The sequence below is a fragment of the Muscardinus avellanarius genome, assembly GCF_963383645.1.
Source record: "Muscardinus avellanarius genome assembly, chromosome: 19".
NCBI classification, from domain to species: domain Eukaryota; kingdom Metazoa; phylum Chordata; class Mammalia; order Rodentia; family Gliridae; genus Muscardinus; species Muscardinus avellanarius.
The window spans coordinates 8,637,518-8,664,140 of NC_137805.1; the positions used below are offsets into that span (position 1 = coordinate 8,637,518).

Genomic DNA, 26,623 nt, shown 5'->3' on the forward strand with positions numbered 1-26,623 from the left:
TTTTTTACTCTGTCCATTGCTGAGGAAACCCACTGCCCATCACTACTGTACTATGTACCCCAGCGCTCCGACCTGGTGGCTCCATTACTGTCACCTGTAGGATGCCTACAGTAGCCCCCCTCAGTCATTCTGACACAGGAGACAGGAGCATATAGATGAATGCATCCATCTTCATTCCCTTAAGTGGTCAGTTCCTACTCAGTCTTCACAGCTTTTCAGAAGCACTGAGCCCCACTGAACACAAATAAGCAGCCTAATAAGGCACCTTTGCACTGATCTACCCTACTTCTCTGGTCTACTTTCTCTACTGTTCTTGACCTTATATTAAAGAAATTACTCTGCTTTCAGGAAGCCCAAGCTAAGATATAAATATAGTATGTGTAAAGTTTAAAGGATAATATTAAATTCTATCTACAACCCAAGTTAGGAAATATACTTATTTTTACAGGACTGGGGATGGAATTCAGGCTTATTCTACCTTTAGGCTATACCCCCAGCCCTATTTTTTTATTCTTTATTTTTAAACGGGGTCTCACTGAGTTGCAAAGAGCTACAGTAAGTATCTGAGGCTGTCCTTGAACTGTGATCCTCCTGTCTCAGCCTCCCAAATGCCGGGATTACACGTGTGCACCACCACACCCAACTGTTATTTCTTAATAAGTTATCTGGGCATAGTGGCATTATACCTGTAATCCTAGTTCTTGGCAGGTTGACACATAAGGATCACAGGTTGCAGGCCAGCCTCAGCAACTTAGCAAGACCCTGTTTCAGAAATATAAAAGGGGGGCTGAGGATATAAATTGGAGAAATAGAGCCCCTAAGTTCAACCCCAATATCAAAAAAAAAGAAGCAGGAAGAGTAAAAGGAGGAAAATGACGAGGAGGAGGAGAGAAAAAGATTGTTAACTCTTGTCCCATTCATCACAGACAAAAAACAGATAAATTAATGAGCAGAAATACTTCCATATCTGATCCAAAGTCAACAAGAAAGTAATAAATTTTCAACTACAGGACTCATCATCTCAAACTGACTCTAAACACAAACATAAAACACTTCTGACTGTTGAACGAGTTGACCTCAGCCCAGCTGCCTTACATTGCAAGCAGTGATAATCCAGTCTACAAGCTGTGCACATCCACTTTGCCAAGTTAACAATAAATAGAAAGTCACCTCCGGGAGTAATGTTCTTACGGCAGCCTCACTGCACTGGTATCACTATACTATAGAAAGCAGAGGAAATGGCAATGATAGAACATTTTCCAGTTGATGAGTAAATCTTTATTTCTATTGAATTCATAAAACTTGGCTTAAATTTATTATACATTCTTATGATTTGTGCAAAACAAAACAATATTTTCGGTGAAGGAATTATCTTATTGAATTCCATATGGTTAATGATAGAAGATGAGTTTTTAAAAATCAGGGTCTTTATGGTTAGAAAATTTCACCACCACCTCCACTCTGAGTTTTTACCAAAACTGACTTTTTTAAAGGATATATAATTTGCAATAACTCTTCCAACTTACCCTCCCCCACATGACCTAAAAAATTGGGAAAAAAATTGACATGGGGTCTTATGATACTACCAAATCCAACTACAAATTAGCATTTCTTTCCACAAGGACTCACTATCTCAGATCTGTTTTTGTTGTGATTACATAACCAGATTTTCCGCCACATTCTTTAATAAAAACAAGGGAACTGGTTCTCTACCAACAAAGTGTTTGGGTAGACAGTTTAAGAGGAGATATTTTCTAAGATAGTGTTGATTTATTCTTGAGTCATAGGAATAGTTGGCTTATTGGCCTCCTGAGAAGAATTGACCCAGAAAGACAAAATGAAACACATTCTTAAGGTGTAGAGAATATATTGTTTTTGAAAAAGAAATGTGAGGTGTTATTAGGGCAAAGCTGTTAATTACACACTTCGTTATTGTCAAGGTTAATACAGTCTATGAAAGCAAAGGTACTTTTTCATCTCTTCCCCCGGAACAGGGGAGACAGCTGTTCTCTTGGACAGATCCATTATAGCTTATCACCAGCAGCCAGCCTGCGGAAGGAGCGGTGTGAAATATGGCCACTGTCACCGGGACCCAGAACAGATGCCGAGCTGGTCCAGAGTAAAATAGAAAGACAATGACAACCACGACTTCAAACTCAAATAGATTGGGTTGCATTGATTTTTAATGCGTGGAGGTTCTCCAGCATAAAATTCACTGAGACTCTTCGTAGTTACTGCGTTATTGATCTCTCTAAAGCTGCACAACCCTGCTTTAATAAACATCAGAAGCTGACAATTATAAATAGTGGGATTTTTTCATTCTAAGTACTGGTTAAACCATATTGAAAAAATTCTACATGTTTGTGTTTCATTATTACTGCTTCGCTAGTTATGATTCCAGGAGTAAAACCCGAGTCAGCAAAACAAACATTGCTTGATTCTGGTTTAACTAGCCTTCCTGATCAAATAATGTTCTAATATCTTTCTTTTCCTTTACTTTTTTTAGGCTTCTCAACAATATGTCTTAATCAACATTGAGATTTTGTGAGCCCCTGCTCCTTAGCACTGAGTTAACAGTTTTTATCTAAACAAGAAAGGCATGTCATTCCTCAAGGAGAGATGCATTGATTCCACCCACAAACATTTTCAAGTGCTAAAATTGAAAGAAAGAGAAAGCATCTTAATTAGAACAAGCTTTTGTTTCCTTTGGGATTGTGTTTGGCTGTTCTGGGTTTTGTTTGTTTTGTTTCTCCTATAGATATGTTTCTTCTTTTCAAATGTCTGCAACCACACTTTCACTTTTGTGGTACCCAGGTTTTCTTCATCAAGTAACTCTTAGGGGTACAGCTTCATGTATCTACATAGGGAAATCTATTAAGGTCATTATTTTAGTTAAACATAAAATATATTTCACATTGAAGGACTAAGAAAATGTTGAACCATATAGCTCCCAACACCAACTATGAGAAGTAATTTTAACAAAGTATGTGTATATACTTAACACTGTATGTATACAAAGAAGACTATGTATAACACATCTACCATTATTCACATATAGTTCATAAAATACGTATTTAATACTATTGTGTGTGCATGTGCATGTATTACACTGAAAGGCATATCTTAGTATTTTTTTATTATAGAAGTAACCGTGATTACAGAAAATCTGAAAAAACATGCCAGTTCTCATGTGTATTGTGTGAGCCACAGACCAGCACCAGCAGCAGCAGCAGCAGCAGCACTTGAGAACTTGTCAGAACTCCAGCATCTCAAGTCCCTCCCCAGATCTCACAGATCTCACAAATAGGAAATTTCCTGTTAACAGTGTCCTGGGAGTCCTGTGTGTTCACACACACCCATAATCCCAGTAGTTGGGGAGGCTTAGACAGGAGGATTGAATGTTTAAGGCCAGAATCTGCTACTTAGTGAGACCCTGTTTCCAAATAAAATATAAAATAGGTCTGGGAATGTAGCCTGGAGGTAGAAAGCCCTGGGCTCAATCCCCAGTACCACAAAAAAAGAAAAAGAAAGAAAGAAAGAAAGAAAGAAAGAAAGAAAGAAAGAAAGAAAGAAAGAAAGAAAGAGAGAGAGAGAAAGAAAGAAAGAAAGAAAGAAAGAAAGAAAGAAAAGAAAGAAAGCAGATAGAGACAGAGACAGAGACAGAGAGAAAGAAAGAAAGAAAGAAGAATAAAAATAGGGCTGAGGTTGTAGCTCATAGATAGAATGCCCCTGGGTTCCATCACCAGTTCCACTAAATAAATAAATACATAAATACATAAATACATAAATATATAAATAAGGGTTAAGATGTAGCTCAGAGGTAGAACACCCCTGGGTTCAATCTCAAGTACCAAAAAAAAAAAAAAAAATCCACAAACAAACAACCAAAAAAAAAAAAAAACCAGCAACAAAATAAAACCAGTATCCTTGGGTGATCTGTATGTAAAGTTTGAGAAGTACTGATCTGGCATATAAATCACCCTTAATCTCCTTTCCAGGAATGACCATTGTTGATATTTTATTATATTTCCAATAGACTTTCTTTTTCATACCTATCTTTCCATTTAAATTTTGATTTTGTAATTTTTTGATGCATTAATTGGATTTTAAGAAAGATACCAATAGAGAGCTAGTTATGATTTAAAAGTATTCAGTTGTTATAAATAATAAGTAACAAATAATAATTTTAAGTCTGCCACTTGAAATCTTATATCTTTTAGTTAATAAAACTGAGATTGTTTTATATTGCTCATAGCTTCTTTTCCCCTGTATTAGCAACCTAATTAAAAATGATTTCACTGGAATAGTTAAATAACTACCGTTTACTAGTATTTTCTATATGTCAAGAGTCATGTCAACTATTTTATTTTATTTTATTTTTTATGTCAACTATTTTATATGCATTATCTTGCTAAATCATCACATTAACTCTGAGATAAGGATATATTCTTATCATTTTGGAGAGTAAAAATGTGTGGCTTGAGTGTTGGAAATGTAAATTAGTGGTCCAGTATTTGCCTAGCATGCATAGGACCTGTGTTCAATTCCTAGCACAAAGAATAATAATTAAAATTAAATAAAATATCTGTTGCTTAAAAAGGTGAAGTGATTTGCATGATATCACATAGTTCAAAAGTGCTAGAAACCGGGTGTATTCATTTCAAGTCACCCCCCCATGCCATTTTGGCATGGGGCTATATTTCTATTTTCTGTATTTCTATCTTTTTAATAAACTTCTTTAAATCTTCAAAAAAAAGTGCTAAAAACCTACAATTCTAATAATAATAATAATAATAATAATAATAATAATAATATAACATATGCATTTTGTGGTACTGGGGATGGAACACAGGGGAATTTTACTTCTGGGCTACTCCCCCAGCACTATTTTTTTAAATTTGGAAACAGGGTCTTAATAAAGTTGCCGAGGCTGGCTTCGAACCTGCAATCCTCCTGTTTCAGCCTTCCAAATACTGGGATTATAAGCATGTGCCATCGCGCCAAGCTAACATGTTGCTTTTTAAAAATGTTTCTTACTCAGTGGTTAGCCTCTATTATTTTTTCTAAAGAGAATTTAGCTCATAGCAAGATTGATAGTTCTCCTACATTAACAAATGTACACATTTTCATTTATTGACTTCACTGCTATACATTTGCATGTGAACTTTTCTGCATATGTGATAGCCAGTGCACGGGAACAGCAGGCTTCCAAGTTCAGAGGCCACAGATAAATTTCTATGCAGAAACCGTGGCTCTCTAATAGCCTACAGAAATATGAATACACTTACTATTAACACTGAAAAAGGAGGCTCAAAAGAGAGACCTTAATCTAAGTCATTTAGCTGGTATATTATAATTATACATGATAGTGAGATTCATTGTAATATATTCATATACACACATAACATAATTTGGCCAATTTTACTCCCTAGTATCTTCCTTTTCTCTTTCCCACTCCCTCCCTCTGCTCCCCGTCCCCTATTCTCATGGTCTACCCTCTATTTTAATTATATTCTTTTTTCCCTTTTTTTTTGTAGCTTCTGCATATGAGAAAGCATATACCCTTGCCTTTCTGAGTCTGACTTATTTCCTTTGAAATAATGTTTAGAATTTTCATTCACTTCCCTGCTGCCTATGACACAGTTTTGTTCCTCTTTGTGGCTGAGTAAAGCTTTATTACTGTATATATACCATATTTTCTTTATCCATTTATCTGTTGACAAACGCCTGTGCTTTTTCTCTAATTCAGCTATTGCTAATTGTGCCGCTATCAACATGGGTATGCATGTATCACTTTACTAAGCTAACTTGACTTCTTTTGGATAAATACTGAGCAGCTGTATAGCTGGGTCATAGGGTAGCTCCATTCCTAGTCTTTTGAGTAAACTCCATAGTGATTTCCATAATAACTGTACTAATTTATACCCATCCCAACAGTTTATAAGTGTTCCCTTTACCCCAAAGCCTGATCAGCATAATCATTATTTGCATTCTTGATGACTCTTGATGATTACCATTCTAACTAGAATGAGATTAAATCTCAGTGTAATCTGGATTTGCATTTCCCTGCTTGCTAAAGAGGTTGGACTTTTTTCATATTTTTTGGCCATTTGTACTTCTGTTTTTGAGAAATATATACTTAGTTCATTTGCCCACACACTGACAGAGTTATTTGTTTTTTGGCATTACATGCTTTGAGTTCTTTATATATTCTGGTTATTAGTCCTTTGTCAGAAGAATAGCTGGCAAAGATTTTCTTATCCTGTAGGCTCTCTATTCATACTTACATTTCCTTGGCTGTGCAGGAACATTAAATGTGATGCCACTGCATTTATTTATTCTAGGTATTATTTCCTGAGCTTTAGGAATCCTATTGGGGAAGTAATCGCTGTGCCTTTATGTTAGAGCATCAACTTTATAGTTTTCTAGCAGTTGCAAAGGATCTGGTCTAATTTCTAGGTCTTTGCCCTATTTTGGGTTGATGTTTGCTCAGGGTGAGAGATAGAGGTATAGTTTTATTTTTCTACACATGGATATCGAGTTTCCTCGCACCATTCATCAAAAAGGCTATCTTTTTTTTCAACCTATGTTTTGGGTGCCTTTGTTAAGGATCAGATGACTATATCTGTGTGAATTTGTCTCTGTGTCTTCTTTTCTATTCCATTGGTATTTGTTTTTTGTTTTTACGCCGGGATCATGCTGGGAAACAATGCTTTGCTGGAAATTCTAAGACTAAATGGTAAAGGAACTTTACATAAAGTACTGTACTCCAGTTAGCAAAAATATTTCCTGTGGTAGGGTGGGTTAATTAATTCTGAAACTGCTGCACATTTATCCTGGGGTAGCATAAGTAACCGATTGGTAGAAGGTGAAATCCAGGTTTTCATTGAAGGAAGATAGAGATAAATAAGGAGGAAGGCCAGAATGAACCACGTGGTCTTGGATCGGAATCCAAAATGTCAATATGAATTCATTTCAACTTATTATAAATTTAGGTGAATAGATATAATTCTAGATGTATGTGCATATGCTGATTAGTATACAAACACATATTTCCTAGTTATTTTCACTGAGGACTAGAAAGAATAATACCTAATATTCCAGAATACAGGTTTTAATTTCCAGTACCTGGTTCCCAATAAAAGGCACCAGGATCCCTTGGATAAGTAGCCGGTTTGGAGGCAGAGGCAGAGAAAAAATTCAAGAGGAGCTGAAATCATCTCATAGTGATGGAAAGTAAAGGAATCCTGTGCTCAGAAAGGAACAGGCAGAGAGTCTGTCACAGGGCACAGCAGCCAACTTGAAAAACCCTCAGTGACAGAAGCTGGAACCTTTTGAGCAACAAAGCAAATAGCATAGCATTGGATACTAAGCCAAAGTATTTAATAAATATGAGTTCATCCATACTAGTTCAATTAAATGACTGACTGTATGAATGAATGAATGAATGAATGAATGAATGAACAAATGGGAGACCATCAGCAAATCTCCTTGTAGAAAGAGTTGTAAATTCTTTATATAACTCTACTTTCCCCCAAGAAGAGAGTAAAGCTTAACTCCATATTCCATGAGTATGGTCTGTACTTGCCTCCCAAGAGGGAGGGGGAGGGATATAATTTACAGTGCAGAAACCTGGCAAACTCTACTTCTTCCAAGTCATCAAAGTTAACATCATCAGCAATATGTCGTGTTGAAGGTATGAATGCTAGATATGTGTTAAAATTGCTTTTTAACTTTGCAGCCTCCCTCCCCAAAACTCATAACCCTAGTTTAACCATGAAAAAAATATCAGACAAATTCAATTAAGGGACACTCTGCAAAACACCTCATTAGTACTCCTCAAAACCACTAAGATCATCAAAAACAGGAAAAGTCTGAGAAATTGAGAGGAGACCCAAGAGATATGATAAATAAGTGTAATGGGTTGTCCTGGATAGAGCCCTGGAGTCCTAAAAGAAAACTAATTAAATTTATTATAATGCGTGTGAAGTTTCACTAATAGTCGTGTAGGGTATTAACAACAGGAAAAACTGGACGAGGAGAGTCAGTGACAATTCTCTATGCTCCCTTTACAACTTCTCTGCTTATTAAAAAATTCAAAAATAAAAGTTTACTTAAAAGCGTAGAGACTAAGAATATTAGTCCTGCTTCTCTATGAATAGATTAAGAAACATCAATCTGTTAAATCTAAGCTCCAGGATAACTTAGTCTTCTTCCAGCTTAAAATTTTCTATTGTACTAACTGAAATGGTTTAGAACTCCTTGCCAAGCTCATAGGTATTTTTCTCTTAAAATCCTGGAAGGCACAATACTTTGTTCTTTTATCCACCCCCATCATATTTTGCTGCAAACCTTGCCATTGTCAAGGAACAGCTGCCTGGCTTTGTGAGTGGTTTGCAATTTCTCTCTCTTCCATATTTTCCAGCGTTATTCAGTTTCATAAAATTTTAAGAAACACTTTGTCACAAGGATCCAGGTATAATCACAGCATTACCAAGTCATCAAAATTCAGTGATGATTTCCAGAGGCATGACCACAGCAAGCATTATAGTGACTCTTTTATTAAGGCTATTGCATCTGATCACAAATTATACCACCCAAGTAATCACCATACTGTCCCCTAGTCACAGTTTCAGAAAGTGACTTCTTCTACAAAGTTTCATAGCAACAGATTAATGTCTTCCATAAATGTGTAAAAAATAAAATGTGTACCCAATTATGTTAATAGTCAACTGAAAATGTTTATTGGTTTGGCAAATCATCTGAATAATAAATGTAAAAAAAACTAACAAGTGTGTTGTTATAATCAAATCATTGTAGATAGGTAAAATTCATCATCACCAGCTCATTGTTAGGTGGCTAGGGTTTATTATTTGGGTGAAGAACGGGGAGAAGGGATTTGCCTGGAAGTTGGTAAGTATGACCAGCTTGTATAGTCTTCTAAATAGATTTCTGGCATTTAATTGAGCTCTCTATTTAGATAGGTAAGGACAAACTTGCAAACTGTTGTTTAGTACTTTATTTTGTCACTGGAATCAACAGTTTTTGGGGGGTTTTTTTGTTTTTTTTTTTTTTTTACTTTACCAGTTTTTTTCTTAATAAAAAGTTCCCGGGGTCTGTTTTCTTCTGTTGTTTAAATTAGATGGAGCAGAAGTGGAGAATGCTTCCCGTAATTTTAAAGCATGAATTTTTTTTTTAACACTATCCCCTTTCTTATTCCCAGACAATCGTTAGAGGAAACAAACCTGGCAAGGAAACCTCCATCAACGGGCTGCTGGAGGATTTTGACAACATCTCTGTGACTCGCTCCAACTCCCTAAGGAAAGAAAGCCCACGCACTCCTGACCGAGGAGCCACCAGCCACGGTCAGGGGCACGCGGAGGAAAACGGCTTCATCACCTTCTCGCAATACTCCAGCGAGTCCGACACTACCGACTACACCACCGAAAAGTACAGAGACAGGGGTCTCTATGGAGACGACTTTGATCCGTACTACAGGGGCAGCCACGCAGCCAGGCAAAACGGGCACGTCATGAAGACGAAACACGCAGAGGCCTACTATTCGGAAATGAAGCCTTTGAAATCGGATATTGCCAGATTTTCCGCAGATTACCACGCACACTTGGACTCGCTGAGCAAATCGAGCGAATACGGTGACCTCAAGTGGGGATACCAGCGAGCCTCAAGTAGCTCCCCTCTGGATTACTCATTCCAGTTTACGCCTTCTAGGACTGCAGGGACCAGCGGGTGCTCCAAGGAGAGCCTGGCGTACAGCGAAAGTGACTGGGGAACCAGCCTGGATGACTATGACCGGAGGCCAAAGTCATCCTATCTGCATCAGACCAGCCCTCAGCCGGCCATGCGGCAGAGGTCCAGGTCAGGTTCGGGGCTCCAGGAACCCATGATGCCATTCGGAGCAAGTGCATTTAAAACCCACCCCCAAGGACACTCCTACAACTCCTACACCTACCCTCGCCTGTCCGAGCCCACAATGTGCATTCCAAAGGTAATGCCCCCTGCCTCTTTCCCCACCTGTATGACGACCCCACAAAGGAAGGACCAGCACATTCTTTTTTTTTTTTATAGGCTGATTCTAAGAGTTCCTTTGCTTTTTCAGGGAGAATCCATGACCACTTCCTGTCTTAGCTCCACCAGTGAGCCCCTGAGGGAAAGGCTTTGGGACAAGGTGCTGATTTCATTAAAATCAAAAGCTGTCATTTGGGAACTCCTACTAGGTTTCTGATCAAAAGCCTAAGAAAATGTTATGGAATGGGAAGATTTTCTGATATGTTAATGATAAATCTTATTCGACCATATTTTACTAAGTTCTTTGCTAAGAAGTGAACAATCGTAGCAGAGTGAAATAAGAGAGTGTTTCCCCAGTTCTTCCGAATTTATGTGGAACATTAGAATAGGAAACCAAAATTGGGAAAATGTGGTAAGTTTTTAATAAAGTTAACTTCATTCAGTTCAAGGCACAGTGCTGCATTTTAAGAATATGCCCTTACTACTATTTTTGTGCTGAAATAATGATTTTTATATGAAGTTTTGGAGAGAATTGCTAGAAGACCATTATGGTTACAGGACAATTACGGTATTTTTTAAAATTTTGTTTTGTTGTAATTTCTATGTTGGTTTAAGAAAAAGTTTTAAATATTGGCTGTTGGAAATTTGCTTTGAAATTTGACTGGTCTATGATGTCCCAAAGTTTGAGAAACACAGTTTGAGAAGTTATTGAATCTTTATTCAAACCACAGATATGACATGAGGACTTAAGACTGTTGAGAATACTTGAAGATTGTGCAAGTAATCACTTTTTTTGTGCCTCATCAAAAATAGAAATGGAGCATTTGGTAGTGGGTTATGGAGGACACAGAGGTCTCAAATCAGCTGAGAGGGGCATGGTTTTTAGCAGGGATGTCATCTACATTTGTACCCAATGCTTTCTGCTCAACAGCTGGATGGGTGGCACAGGAGACTCTAAAAAAACAAGTCTGCCTGCATTTGTCTGCTTTATTGACTATAGATAGTACATAATATTATTTTGCTTATTGTTCTCATTTGTTTAAAAAGAAGCAGCCATTTACGGACATTCTGGAAGTGACTTAAACTATATTTTAGAGAAAAACAAAAAATTGTCACTTTAGTTCCTGAAACATAAAATTAAAAATAAATTCTGAGAATTGGAAGCCTGAAATATGCACCTCCAGTTAAAATCCAGAAAACCACGATGTTTCTCATCTTGCTGCATTACTGCACTGGAACACTCACAATCGGGGTTTCATAAATGCCTTCACTTCCTATTGTTTGGGGGAAGGTGATTGTTGGAATGGAGTCTAATTTGTCAGTGGTCAAAAGCTATGTAGAATCATATGAATGCATCATGATACATGAGATAGTTTATTCAATTTTCTGTGCACAATGTTCTTTGTGAGTTCTCTATTAGAGGGAATCCCTTCGGAATTCTAGAATGAAATAAGCAAATTAATATATTCTATAGTGGATGGAGTTACATCCTCAGGATTTGGACATTGATGGCATTTTACCTAGGAGTAACAAATGGGAGTCTGTGTATATGTGGTATATTTAAACATGGCTTGAGAAGCTGTTTTGGGTCATGATCATAGAGAAAATGGTGCTCAGAGGCAGTAACTTTTTAACCCTAGAGCTGTATTTAGCCCATTGACATGTTTGGCTTTTGAAATATTCATTTCCCACATATAAACTGGAAACTCAAGATATTTTATATAGAAATCTTGATTTATAAAGTTTCAAGTTTCTCTTGGAAAAAAAAAAAAAGCAAGGGGGCTTGGGAAGATCATCCCGTATCTCTGAACCCACTGTATGACATAGAATGTGCTGGATGTAAAGGCTATTGCATTAGAAGGGAAACGGCTCCCCAGTTTGAAACAGGCTCTGTCTAGCCTACTTTACTCATGTTCCAATTAATCTAATCCCTAGAAATTTGGGGGATTTAACATCACCACCAGTAATCCCTGTCCACTCACTTGCCAGAAGAGAACACAGAGGTCCAGAAAGTCTCATGGCATGCTTGAGTATTCATAGTTGGCTGTTTGCAGAACAAGGCCAAGAATGCAGAACTGATGGTTCTCCCACTCTACCACCTTCCCATTTTATGGCACATGTTATTTTGAGGATTCATGTGAATTTGCCGGTAAAACCAGTGATAAGTCCTAGTAGCCCAAGAACACTGTGCTAAGAGGAGAGACAGGAGGAATAATTTGCATCGTTCCTTGAAGACACCTCTTTCTGAACACTTCCAAATATACGTCAAAACAGACCTGCCCTGAAATCTGGCCTTGCCAAACTTGGAGATAATGCAGAAACTATGGTGGCTTAGGAATCATGTATCAGCTTATTCACCTATGGGCACTTCTAGCAAGGGGTTCTCAGCCCTTACAAATCAGGGCTCCAAAGGAGTCATCCCCTGCCCAGACAGGAAGCCCATGAGAAACTCATGAGCGGGTTTCATTGGAGGGTGGGAAATGGGAAGTGTGTCAGTAATCAAAATGTTTACTTGTTTACGTAAGTAACGTCTCTCCAAAGGACAGAGGAGCCTGGGTTTTAGAACTGTACTCTTAGAAAAATCTACAAATCATATTTGTATCAAGCTGAGAAAAGAGATAGTGATCATGACTCAGACAATTTGATTGTGTTTCTAGGCAATTTCTAGAGGAGGGTGGGTGATGTTCACACCTGCAGCAGTAAGAGAAAACATGGGACTTGTGTAGGTGTCCAGAGAGAGAAAAATCAAGGACGGGTGTGTGTATATGTTTGACACTAGTTTTATATTTTTGCCTAATTTTTTTTTAAATATAGTACTTCTAACTCAGAATAAAAAAAAAAAACCTCTGGTGTTATCTATCTATCTAATTTTCCTGTTAGTATGACAGGAATCATGAATATTATGAAACATATTGATATTAACATCTAGTCTGTACTTTTAAATATTTTTTGCTGAAGGTGAGCAGATGAAACCTTGAGGTAGGAAAGAAAAGCCATACAGCACCAGTCACACAGAACATAAAACTGCCAGATGCAGAGAGAGAATGTGTTCTGCCCTCCCCTGCAGACTCGTCTGCCTGACAGGGAGGGGAACTGGCTGCAGATACCATCGCTGAGTATTCCATATTGCTCATTCGATGATGCTCTCCAGGGACCAGGCAGCTGCTGGCTCGTGTGTGTTGTTGCTGGCACAGCACATCCTTCCCTTGCTCTGGCTGCAAGCGCTCAGTCCCAACATAATAGCAATTCCACCAGATCATTAGGTACCCGCCGTATGCCAGATGCATGCATTGTCTTAATGAGGGCTACATGCATTGTCTTAGTGAGTCCCGCAGCCCTGCCAGGCAGGAATTCTTGCCCCGCTTGATGGATAGCCTGGTCAGTCGGCTCACAACATAGCTGGCATTTACTCCTTTGGGTCAAACTCTTTCACAGCACATGGGATAATCCCCCATGGCACAGGAGCAGCTTCTGAAGCTTCCAAGCCTTCGACTTGCCTTCCCCCATCTCTCTTTAATATTTGAAGTAATAAAGTTGTGGTTGCAATTAATTAAATTAGCAATTAATTCAACAAACAGCCGGCATGATCCTGTTCCCTTCCATATCGGTGTTTCTCAATCTTAACACGACTGACGTTTGGGATGTGGTGGTTCTTTATGTAAGGGGCTGTCCTATGGATTGTGGGGTCTCTAATAGGAGCCCTGGCTTTATCCCACTAAATGCCAATAGCACCCCTCCATCTCTTATAAAACAAAGTATCTCCAGACACCACCAAATGCCCCATGGAAAGAGGAACCCCCATTGAGAACCACCATTCTGCAGCTGTCATTGGTCAGGTAATTTGGGGGAAGTTAAGGATAGAGTGCCACTTATTAAGCAGGTGGGCAAGGTGCACAGTTATGCCTCCACTTCTTTATAAAATACAGCTAGACAGTCCCGGCCTCATCGTGTTATGTGAGTTTCATAAACTAATCAGTTAGAATGGCTTAATTATGCACACACGTAGTCTACACAGCAGCATGAAACATGTAGACGGATGGTGGCCATGACTTGAGTGTCACTACGTGTCAGGTGCCATGAGAAGCGTTTTGGAAACATTACCCAATTTCATCTTCACGCCAATGCCAGAAGAATTCGGGTTCCTCTCTGTTTTTCACTTGAAGAAGCTAAATCTTTATGGATTTCACTACGGGAATGAAGGCAAATGGCTGAGGCAGTGTTAAAGGGTGATAATCTCTCCTGGAAATAAACACTCTAAGGCGGTGATCTCCTGTCCTCGGACCTTGCTTCATAAGAGAGATTTAAGACAGAAAACATAAATAGGAGAATATTAAAGATTTATTCAGGGAAGTAGGGGTACAGCTTAAGAGAAGACCATGATAAAGAAGGCCAAAATGAAGGTTTTGGAAAGTCTGTTTTCAGAAGTAGAATCCAGAAGTGTTTTTTGCCTGGTGGCATTTATTTACCCTGAAACCTTCCCCCTCATTTATATATGTGCATTTGGGGAGGGAAACTTTCTATTTTCTTTTCTCCTTTTCTTTCTTTTCTTTTTCTTTTCTTTTTTTTTTTTTTGTGTGTGTGTGTGTGGTACTGGGGATGGAACCTAGGGACATTTTACCTCCGAGTGACACTCCCAGACCTATTTTGTATTATTTATTTTGAAACAGGGTCTCACTGAGTTGCAAAGGGCCTCACTAAGTAGCTGAGGCTGTCTGTGATCCTTCCGTCTCAGCTTCCCAAATGCTGGGATTAAAAGTGTGTGCTCCCACGCCAAGCCAAACTATCTCTTCATGCTACAGCTTAATGCACTTACACAGTTCCTGCCGTGTTGGAAACTTTCTCCAGGTGGCAACAGCGAAACTCTGAGTAAGGACAATGTTTAAAATGGCAGTTGCAGCTAGGTGTAGAGTCTCCTCTCTTTTCATGAGTGCTGACCTGATCCTCCATCCCATCCCTTTCCCTACCCTGCTCACCTCTAATCTAACTACCTAACAGCAGCATTCAAAGCTGCATCCCTCAGAGGCCAGAGTCATGATGTGCAGAACATTTCCATTTCCCCAGAAAACTGAAAGGGAAAGGGTGACACAGGTCTTGGGCCAAGACACACACACACATGTACGTGGCTCTACCTTGCTGGCGAAGGATGGTGAATGAACCTCAGGGGGGTTGGGGATGCACAGACAATGCCGTTGACTCTGTCCATCCTGGGTGAAATGGAATCCTTGAGAAGTTTTTTTGCATCACCCAGACTATGAATTATGGCTAAAATCTGGAACCACAGGCTGTAAAGAAAGCTTTAGCGTTAAAGATCCCTAAGATTCTCTTGTGTACCTCTTCTGCCTTGAGCAAAAAGCCTTGTTTAACTTTTTAAAAAATAACCCAAAGAACCAGAAGTTGTTCAATCATTACAGAAGAATGAAAGCTTTACGACCAGATTTCCTGGATTTGAGCACTTATTAGCTCTCTGGTTATCCATGCCTCAGTTTCTCCATAGTGTTTCAGTGCTTTGAATATGTGGCGAGGATTAAATAAGATTAATAAGCATTAAATAGTTAGCATATGGCAGGCACTCAGAGGATATGGTTCACCTTCATTCGCAGGAATGTTTCTATTTGGAAAACATGTCATCACATTCGCTGGTACTGGCCCTAGGCATGTTTCCTGTACAATCTTTTACATATTTTCAGTATATGGATACAAACTCTAACTTCCCACACAGCCCCTCTGCATGTCCTAAAAGTATGACTATCCTCACTTTAGAGATGTGGGTCACAGAGGGACCAAGATGCTGGGTGACTTCTTCAAGGACTTGCAAAACCTCAGCAGCTAAGCTGGTCCCAGGACCCCCAAGCCAACATTTATTCTGCTCTTTAGAATGGAAGGAAAATTATCAGAGCTTCCTCAGGAGCCAGGGACTAAGTAAAAACAGTCTGCTTATATAACACCAGGAAACGCCTCCAGGTCACTCCATCATCTTCCTCTGTGCAGGGCAGCGCAAGTGGCCACTGCTGTGGCCCAGGGTGTCCCAAACAGATGGCATATTAAGGAGTCTGAATAACAATAATGGATAGATGGGGAAATATGGTGTAATTTTATAGACCTTCCTCCCAAGCTCACCTATGCAATGCTCTTTTTTGCTGCTTAGCTATCACTTTTCTTTCTCTGAAAGGGAAAGGCCCGAGAGCCAGGGTGTGCAGGCTTCCTGAACCAACAGCCCTCTATTCTTAGGGACTCTCTATTCTATATGGCACATGCCCTGGCCAGATGCAGCCACCCCATTTCTAATGGGGATCTCAGGGAAACACTTTTCAGAGCTTTGCTAGGAGCCTAATGTGTTAGGAAATGGCAATGCTAGTGAATACTGGTGAGCTGCCAAAAAATCTGAGAGAAAAAAAAGAAGGGGAAAGAAAGAGAAGCACTTAATGATTTAGTGTAACAATGGATATCATTGCCTTTAGATTTGTTTTCTGTACCTATACATTGCTATGGGATGTTCATTAAGGCTCATCAAGCATCTGAAGGGGTGATTCAAACATCTGTCCCTTCTGATGAAGACTTTAGCATATGAATGGACACATTTTCCCATGAATGCTCCTGTGGTTCAAAATAAATTGAATTTGTGTCATTATGAGGGGAGGTTCCCATTTCCAAATTAAAAATAAAATGAATCTAAACTGCCTCTTATCCATTCCCAGATCTCGAGGAAGCCCTGTCACATTTGAACAATGTTCTGAGGCAAGGGGCCAATCCCCACAGGAAAGAGTCCCTCCACATTGCTACAGGCATGGACGGATGGCAGATCGGTGCATTCTGCTCTGCCCTGCTGCTTTTTTTTTTTTTTTTTTTGGTGGTACTGGGGTTCCTGGAAGCCCTTCTACCTCCGGGCTACACTCCCAGACCTATTTTATATTTTTTTGAAACAGGGTCTGTTAAGCCAGCACGGCTGGCTTCGAACCTGCGCGATCCTCCTGTCTCCGCCTCCCAAGCGCGGGGATTACAAGCGTGTACCACCACGCCCGGCTCTGCCATGCTGCTTTTGAACAGAGGATGCTTTCTTGGACTTTGGAGCCCCAACTGCGGGGGTTAATTGAACATGCCAATTCCTAGGTAGAAGAAGAGCCTGAAATACCTGCATTCCTGATCCTGCTCATTATAGATTTAATCATGTTGCTACTGAACTAGGCTTTGTTAAATTGTGGAGGTCAGAAGCCACTTGTCTGAAATCTCATGTGTGCGTTTGCCATATATTGTACAAGACAGGGAAATATATGAGTCTTCAGACTTCATATCAGAAGGACATGTTCCTACATGCCTGCATGGGAACCCGATATAACGATTGTGGGAGATTCCTTGGCAAAACCATCAAACTGGTAAAGAGCTTTCTACTATCTGCAGTTTGGAAATATTGCAAGCATGTCTTATCACCCAGAACTCAACCTCCTCCTCAGTCCCCTGCCTCAGCACCTTAAAGAGTCACCTTGAGTTTTTAGGTGCCTGCAGGGCCTGCTCATGACCACTGCTCACTGGCAGCAGCCAAGCATGCTTGTGTCTTACTGAAATTGAACATCCACTGAAATTGCGTGCTATGTTCCTTTGTCATCCGGCCAAGGTGAATGTGAAATATTCATTATAAAATAAAGCAGCTGTGTTGTGAATGAAAATAAGTAACTCAGAGGAAACTGACCATGGCTGGGTACGCGTTGAAGTTTTGCCTCAAGCAGGAGCAGCTGTGACTGTTTCATTAGGTTGCAATAAGAGGGAGAATAGTTCCCAAACACTCTGCAATCAGAGAGACAGACCAGAGCTCCCAGGAAGGCGAACCAACTTGCTCGTAGCAGAGACTGGAGACCCAAAGATAGAGAAGCAGAAACCCACCAACCCACAGGATAGGCCACCTACCCCACATGAGGGCAGGTGGGGAGAAGCACTCCCCATCAGTAGATTTTCCACCCATTTCAGGGGAAAATTGGAAAACAGAGCACAACTGGAGGGCTCTGTTTTTAATTTTAATTTAATGAATCCCCTTCCTCTGTTTCCCGGTCTCTAAAATGTCCCTGCAGAGAAAGCAAGTGAATGATACCCCCCAGAATTCTTATAAGGCTTCATTTCTCCTTCCCCCAAAAAGGCTGGACCCATGATGATTTTTCTTTGGGTCGACTCAGGATGATTTAAGATCTTTCCATGCTCAGATAATAGAGGACTGTGATTCACTTTTAGCCTGTATTTGATTTATGTAGTGCGAGCAAACAGTGCAGACTATGTGTTTTTCTCTTTCTTTCTTTCATTTAGTGGATGAGCAGTCTCTTTGTTTTATTGCGTTCCCAAAAGGTGTACTGGAGTGTCACAGCTAAGCGCTGGAAGCAGCTGGCTCCGATTCCTTGTAACTCTCCATCCTTCATGGAACGTTCTACAGTCCCCGTTTCGATGGACATAAGGACTCACACCCGCGGCACCCTGGACACCCTGGTCCAGTGTGGTCCAGCCACAGCCTCCCTGTCCTCTGTCCCAAAGGTCGTGTTGACATAGAGATGCTGTGGCAGGATTTTTTTTTCTTCTCTTATTCTCCTGACCTCCCCTCACCAAGGCTTCCCCCCAGCCTTGGCATAAAATGGTCAAATGATGTTCTACTGCAGAATTCAATTTCACAGTTCAGTTAGGTCCTTGATTACACTGCCAAATTCAGATTAATGTGCATTTAACTAACATGGATCAGGGGAATTCTGGCTGACAGCCAGCTGTAATCGGAGCAATTGATAGCTGTGTGGAGTTTTATGCCCCGTCCGCCCCAGTGCACCACTGCTGAAAGTGATTGATTAAATGAATCATTGCTATAATTATTTATAATTTCGAGACATCTAAAGCCTGCTTCTGACCCTATCCTTGGAGATGCTGTGTTTGGTGTGGAAGAGGAGACAGTGATATGCTAAGTGGGGAATATTTATTCTCATACAATAGAGTCTTTTTCCCTTCTTATTTATATTTTGAATAGAGACATGAAAAAAGCACATTTAAGAATTTATTTATATGTCATCCTAAAAGGTATCAGGAAACTAAAAACCAAAGGTATGTCATTAAGCACTTCAAAAAGGAAAGAAATCACAAATATGTATTCATTCTGTGAATATTTTTGATTCCTATAGAGAGAAATTCTCAAAATCCATCCATCTGATTTCAGGGACCATTAGTGACCTCCTACTGCAGCTAAGCAGTTTGGCAGGCTGGGTGATAATTTGCAAGACAATCCATCTAGCCCTGTCTGATTACACAGTGCCATATGGAAATCTCCCTTTGAAGTCCATAGACCATGGCCTCATTCTTAAGGAGCTGTTTGTTCATAAAAGCACAGGATTATCAGAGAAGAAGTCTTTGTGCTCTCTCTATTGTTTTCTTCCCTACATAGCAGCTTTCTACTCTTCAGCATCCCTCTGCTTTTGCAAAGGTAAAGTACATACAAAAATCTTTTGGAGACGTTTGGAACATGGGTGGTGCGGGAATACATTACCTTCACTAGCACTGGCCCAGTTCTACTACACTGCAGTTTTACGAAGCAATTAGACCTCACGGCCTTTCACAGACAGGCCTGCTCACAGAAACCCCATGCCCACGCTTCTTCCTTCTAGAATGTATTTGTAAATGAGACTGTAGAAAAGTACACACCGTTTAGGATTCATTCTTTTGTATGTCTTTCTTACATGCATATGCGTATATGTGCAAAACTGTACACACAGATAAATTCATCATTCACATTCCAACTGCCCCTGCATATAGGCCATCAGGAGAAAGACAATTTAGAGCAGGAAAATTACACGATTGTTAGGGATCATCACAGAAAAAGCTTTGGCTCTCTTTTTTTTTTTTTTAAAGAACATACAGAAGATGTGGGCATTGATACAACTGAACACAAGGTTTGCTTTTATAAAACATAGGGAAAATGAAAATGATGAATTATGTACATGGGTGATTGCCTCATATTGCTGTGATGATTCTTTGTGTGTTTGTCTGTTGGGCTTTTTTTTTTTTAATTTTTGGTACATTTTGAGCTTGATTTCTTGAAGCCAAGACTTTAAAAAATATTTTTTTCTGTTCCTCTCTCCTCAGCACTGTTCATTATTTTCTTGTCCAATTCTTACATTTTGCTCCAGGCTGTTCCAACATCTGGGCCCCCATGAGACCCCCCTGGCCAGGCTTTATCTCTATAATTATCATTCCACACTCTATTGGTCTCTGCCCTAACCATGACCCCACCCTCCTCTTGTCACTGGAGCCTCTCTCTATGAACCCAGGCAGGAATGGCTGGGCGCGGTGGCACAGTCTTGTAATCCCAGCATTTGGGAGGCTGAGAGAGGAGAATCGCGGTTCGCAGAGCCTCAGCTACTTAGTGAGGCTTTTGCAACTCAGAGAGACCCTGTTTCAAGATGAATAATAGAAATAGTTCTGGTGTAGCTTGGAAGTAGAATGCCCTTGGGTTTCATCCCTAGTACATCAAAAAAATAAATGACTAAAATGACTCAGAGTTTGAATCCTGGGACCTTTGCACAATCTACTTCAACACACTGTGCCTCAGTCTTTTTCATTTGTAAAATAGAACAATTCTGGGGTCCATTGAGCGTTAAATGCAGTCATGTTCATAGAATATTTAAAAGAGAACCTGGCATGTGGAAAGCACTCGAAAATATCATTATCGATATTGATAATATTGATTACTGATAAGATGGGCTTCTAGAAATGCAGTCATATACTGGAAGGGGCCCCACTTTGGCTCCAGTAAAATACCTGTTCATGTTAGTGAGAAGATAGAGGCCCATCCTTGATTTCACAGCCAGGTGGGGAGAGCTGATGGTACAATAGACAAAGCAGGAAAGAGCAGGCATGTGGGGCCGGTGTGCTCAGCAGCTGGGGCTTCTGGAAGCCCAGGGGGAGCAAGGGACTGACCTGAGTGGAAGCGTCCATCATAAGGTTGCATAATCCTCTTGAGAGTATGGGGTCATTTGCCCTGGATAGCTTGGGGAAGTTTAATCTTCATCTCCCTGAGGCTATTTCATCAACAGAAAAATGACATATAAGTTTTTTATTCTTATTTAACTTCTGGAGTTAAAAAAAAAATAATGAGGCCTGTGTGGGGTAGTGACACACACCTTCATGTCAAGGAACCTAACCCACAGTTAGTTTAAGACCATGGTGGACCCGAAAGGATCACTCATACATTTCTTCCTCACAAAATCAGCTATCTGCTATCTTCTCCATGAGTAGATGGAAGTCCTGGGGAAAAGTCACTGTTCCCTCACCCGAGGCAAATAGTTCATTATCCTTTGAAGAACTGGAATATGGTTCTAAACATTGTATCTTGGAGTATTGGCTGTCATTTCTTTTCTTTGTTTTTTTTTTTGTTGTTGTTGTTGTTGTTGTTGTTTTGGTACTGGGAATTTTACGAGTTACACCCCTGGCTCCTTTATATTCTGTTTTGAAACAGAGTATTGCTGTATTGCTGGGGGTCTTGCTAAATTTCTGAGGTTGGTCTCTCAAACCTGTGATCCTCCTGTCTCAGCCTCCCAAGGACTGAAGGAGATTACAGGTGTGTGCTACCACATCCAGCTCTTTTGTGTGTGTGTGTGTGAGCCAGGGAAATTTTACATCCAAGCTACACTCCAGCCCTTTATTTGTTGTTGTTTATTATTATTATTATTATTATTATTATTATTATTATTATGTTTTGAAACAGGGTATTACTGGGCAACTGAGAGTCTTACTCCTTTCTGAGACTGTTTTCAAACTTGTGATTGTCCTGTCTCAGCCCCCAAGCACTGGGACTCCAAGAGTGTGCCACCACTCCTGGCTCCTTCTTTGCTTTTCTTTGCTTTTAGACAGTATGGTACAATTGTCTCTCATGACTGCTGGTTACCAGAAGTAATTTCGAAGACATTTAGCTCCTAGCAAATGACTCTGCCTTTGGTCTGTGACTGGAGATTGTCCCCCTCATGCATGTAGACATTCTCTTCCTGAGCCACAAGCCAGTTGTTGAGAGTAGACTTGAATCATGCTGCTGAGGATAATAAAAGAGAAACAAACGGGGCCTAATGCAGTGTGTAGCGGCGCTTGCAATTCCCGGCTTTCCTGTTTGCTATATGTCTTTAGAGATCAGTTATACATCTTGTGGAGAATGAATACAAATTTTGTTTAAAACACAAATCCAAACCCTCCCAGAATGATACAGGAAAATGATGGCATGTAGAAGATCCCAGGACACAGGACACGCTTTCAAAAATAAAGGTCAAGGCTGGGTGTGGTGGCGCACGCTTGTAATATCCGTGCTTGGGAGGCAGAGACAGGAGGATCACGCAGGTTCGAAGCCAGCCGCTCTGGCGTAAGAGACCCTGTTTCAAAAATATAAAATAGGTCTGGGAGTGTAGCCCGGAGGAAGAAGGGCTTCCAGGAACCACAGTACCACAAAAAATAAAAAAATAAAATAAAATAAATAAAGGTCAAGGACCTTGCTTCCTCATACACCCTGGCCTTGCTGGCTAGCCTGCACTTGGCTCATCTGAAGTTTAATTGAAAAAAAGAATCCAGTTATTTCATTTACGCTTTTATCTGCCCCCACTTTCATTGTGAACTCATATACGTACATACAGAAGTTTTCCCAGTGTGACACAAATACAGGGACTTTTTAAAACAGCCTGTTTTCTAATATACTGTAATGTTTTATTTTATTTATTTTTTATCTTTTTATTTATTTTTTGGTGGTACTGGGGGTGGAACCCAGAGGCTTTCTACCTCCGGTCTATACTCCCAGACCTATTTTATATTTTATTTGGAAACAGGGTATCGATATGTTGCTGAGAGCCTCAGCTACTTAGTGAGGCTTTGATCTTCCTGTCTCAGCCTCCCAAGCGCGGGGATTACAAGCGTATTGTATTATTTTAATTCAAGTATATTATTTAGCTGGGAATTATGGTATGTGCCTGTATTCCCAGTACTTGGAAGGCTGAGACAGAAGGATCTTATGTTTGAGGCCAGCCTCAGCGAAACTGTATTTCAAAAAAAATTTTTTAAAGGGCTGAGGGATATAATTTGGAGGTAGAATGTCCCTGAGTTCAATCCTCAGTACTATACACATGCACGCGCACACACACACACACACACATACACACACATACACACATAACTGAATAATGTATTATATTATTCAATATATTACAATTTAAGATAACTTATCTGATTGTTTTGAGGATTAAAACATGAGAATATATATGCCACCAACACATTGCACACTTTCAATAAATGCTAACTAGTTTGATAAATATCATTTGCCCTTTATTTTCTTTTATATCCAATTATTGTGCTTAGCACTTTTTATAACAACACTACCTAAAATTTATTGGCCAGTGACTATTAGAACCCTTTGATGTGTATTGGATTCTTTGTAGTTCCCAATAAGCTAAGGAAGTAGTAGTAGTAGTAGTAGTAGTAGTTATTTATTCCATTTACAAATGAAAATGCAGGCTCAGAAGGGCTAAGTGACTTGACTAAAACTGTCAGAGTCAGGACTCATGCCGCAGTATGTCACCCTCAACCAGGACAGGGCCTGGGCCTGCCTGTGGTTTGGGGGCCTCTGAGTGGTGATCTCCCCTGAGTAGAATGTGTTGCTCTTGAGGCAGGATGGGCTTCACTGTTGTATGTGTGGTAGAGTAGCCCTGGTATCCCAGAGTCAGTGGGCAGTGCAGAAGACTGAGAGCAATGCCACGGTGGTGAATTTCAAGAGCTCACTGTGTCCACTCCTTGCTCCCTGGCTTGGCCTCCTTTCATGCAGTGAGAAGGCACAGGAGCTTGAGACCCCTGCCTGCTCCGGCCATCTTGCCAGACACTGAGTGGTGGGCATAGCACACTTCACCTCTCGGGGGCATTTGTCCTGCTTCACTACTCCTTCCCCTCTTGAAGTACTTTTTCTTCCTCTGCTCTGAAACACCCTGCTGCCTTCCTTTCCTGCCGATATCACCAACCACTCCCCCTTGGTTCCTTTTCGCACTATATTCCTGCTCTTTCTGGTCTCTAGATGTCAGCGTCTTTAGACCTGCTTGTACACATTCACTATTAGGGCTTTAACACAAAGTAAGCATTGATGATGTTCAGCTCCCTCTACTCTTCCCTGGTCCTGGAGCATGCCTAAGTCACATAGACGTCTGATAACTCTCAAACTGAACCTGGCCATAGCAGAACACTTGATTTTCTCCCATGTATTAGCTATGCATTGCTGTGTAACAAATTGTCCCAAAATTTGACAACTTAAAATAGCACTGAATATTTATTATCACCCATTATTGCTTGAGCCAACTCTCACATTGTATTAGTTATCAATTGCTCTTTAAGAAAAAATACCTCCTGAAACAAAAATCATTGCTGTTCAACAAATTATGTCTCCCATAAACTTAAACATTTATTATTTCACAGGTCTGTGGGTCAGAATTTGGGAGGTTTAGCTGGTCAGTTCCATTTTGACATCTCTCATGAGGCTGCAGTCAAGATGCCAGCCAGCAACAGTCATCCGAAGGCTCCACTTTTCTATGGCCCATGTGGCTGTTGGTCAGAGGCCTTCTTTAGTTTCTATCTAGTTCTTGGCAGAGAGCCTCAGTTTCTCACCACCTGGACCTCTCTGTAGGATTCCCGAGTGCCTTCTAACATGCTGGAAAAAGCTGAGCAAATGATCTGAGTGAGAAAGCAAACTTTCACTTGGCCCACAATAAGACAGAATAGGAGGCCGATGTCGCCACTTCTGCTGCATTCATATCTCAGATCAACCCTGATGCAGCGTGGAAAGGGATTACACAAGAACAAAAATGCCAGAGTCAGGAAATTGGGAAGCCATCTTGGAGGCTGATCACCACACCCTACACGCCCATTCCTTCCCTCCTCATGTCATTAAATGGCCAGTTGCTCAGGCCAAATTCCGACAGTTATATTTATACATCATAGGGAGAGTCAAAGAGACACCAACATACATGCTTCCAGCACATGGCGGCTTCCCTCTGGATCCTGCCTGCTCCCTCTCACCTACTGGTGAGGTTGGTAGTGCGTGATAGCTTCATATGTGGACACAGCAGTATTTGAACCATTTTCTCCACTAAGCTACCTTTTTATTCTCCCCACCTGCCTCCCCCAGTCGGCTTTGCACTATTTTACTGGTCTCTTTCCTCTGTGGGGAGCCATTAAGGCTTTCCCCTAGATTAATATTTCTAACTCAGCTGACTGTCCTTCGCCCAGAGTCATCAAGGTTTAGGGTCATGGAAAGTTCAGAATAAAAGGTCTGGGAGAAAATCAGATGGTGATGGCACAAGGATACTGATTAACCTATCTGTAATATATGTGCTTTGGATTTGGTCTTTATTGTATTCTGGTGGTGGTAGCATGAGGTTATTGATTGACTTGTGACTGTATAAATACCTCTGGAAAAACAAACCCAGCATCGGTGCAATAAAGAATACTGACCCAGGCATAGTCGTTTACCAGTAGGAAATATTGACCCAAGAACAGGGGTCTGCCAGTAAAGATAGTAGGCTGGCTCCCCCCACACACATTAAAATAAATTAAATATTCTGAGAATCAAATTCTTAGAGTTAAATTCTTCATCCTTATGCCTCTCTTCAGAACACCATATTTCTGCCGGCTGGCCCCGGCATTCCTCATTTATTTGAAGTCCTTTCGGTTTCTTATTTTCTCACTAACTTCTGCATATGAGAGAAAACACATGAGTCTTGGCTTTCTGAGACCAGCTAGTTTCACTTAGCATAATATTCTCTAGTTCCATCCATTTTCCTGCAAATGACATAACGTTGCTCTTCTTTAAAAGAGAGTAAAATTCATTGTTAAGATGGACCACATTTTCTTCATCCATTCCTCTGTTGTCAGACACCAAGTTTGGCTCCGTTCCTTGACTATTGAGCTATTGAGGATTGTGCTGCTGTACACTTGAATATTCATATCCCTCTTCTGTATCCATCCCTTTCACGCTCACCCATCCATCAGCAAATCCCATCGGATGTCCCTTTATGCTCTGCTCTCCATTCCACTATTTCTCATCCCTTCTACAGTAACCACAGTCATCTCAGCCCTCACTGTGTGCAGGAAACTAACTGGTGTCCCCGTTTCCACTCTTGCCACCAAAGTCTCCTCTCCTCCATCATCCCAAGAGTCAGAACGCATCATTCCTCTGTGTTCACAAACCTCCAACAGCCCCTGCCTCACTCAGGGAAAAGCCAGCTTTCTTGCCAATGTTTCTGTGATCTGCCCTCTGGCTGCTCTCTCTCAACCTTTCTGAGCCTTAAACCCACCTCCTCTTAAACCCACTGATGGAGCCTCCTTGCTGCCCCTTAAGTCTGCAGCCCTGGGTCTGCCTCAGAATCCTCTGCATTCTGCTTCCTCTACCTGATTCACCCCACTCCAGAGAGCCAGAAAGTTTGTTCCCTCACTTCAGCCGAGTTTCTGCTCAAATGGCTCCCCTCATGGAAGAAGGCTGCCATGACTGTCCTACTCAAGATGGCCCCCACTACTCAAAACCTCTTCTCACTGGGGACTGGACCACATGCCGTACATTTGCTGGCTTTCT

General features: G+C 40.6%; 1 protein-coding gene across 1 annotated transcript in view; it reads left to right on the forward strand.

Moving 5' to 3' along the window:
* PAK5 (p21 (RAC1) activated kinase 5) overlaps positions 1-26,623 on the forward strand; it is a gene marked incomplete at its 3' end in the record, with an annotated part of 105,289 nt that overhangs the window by 54,031 nt on the left and 24,635 nt on the right. Inside the window, exon 2 of the mRNA XM_080716166.1 lies at positions 9,224-10,006. Within this exon, the coding sequence (XP_080572292.1) occupies positions 9,224-10,006 (783 nt within the window). The remainder of the gene's footprint in view (positions 1-9,223; positions 10,007-26,623) is intronic.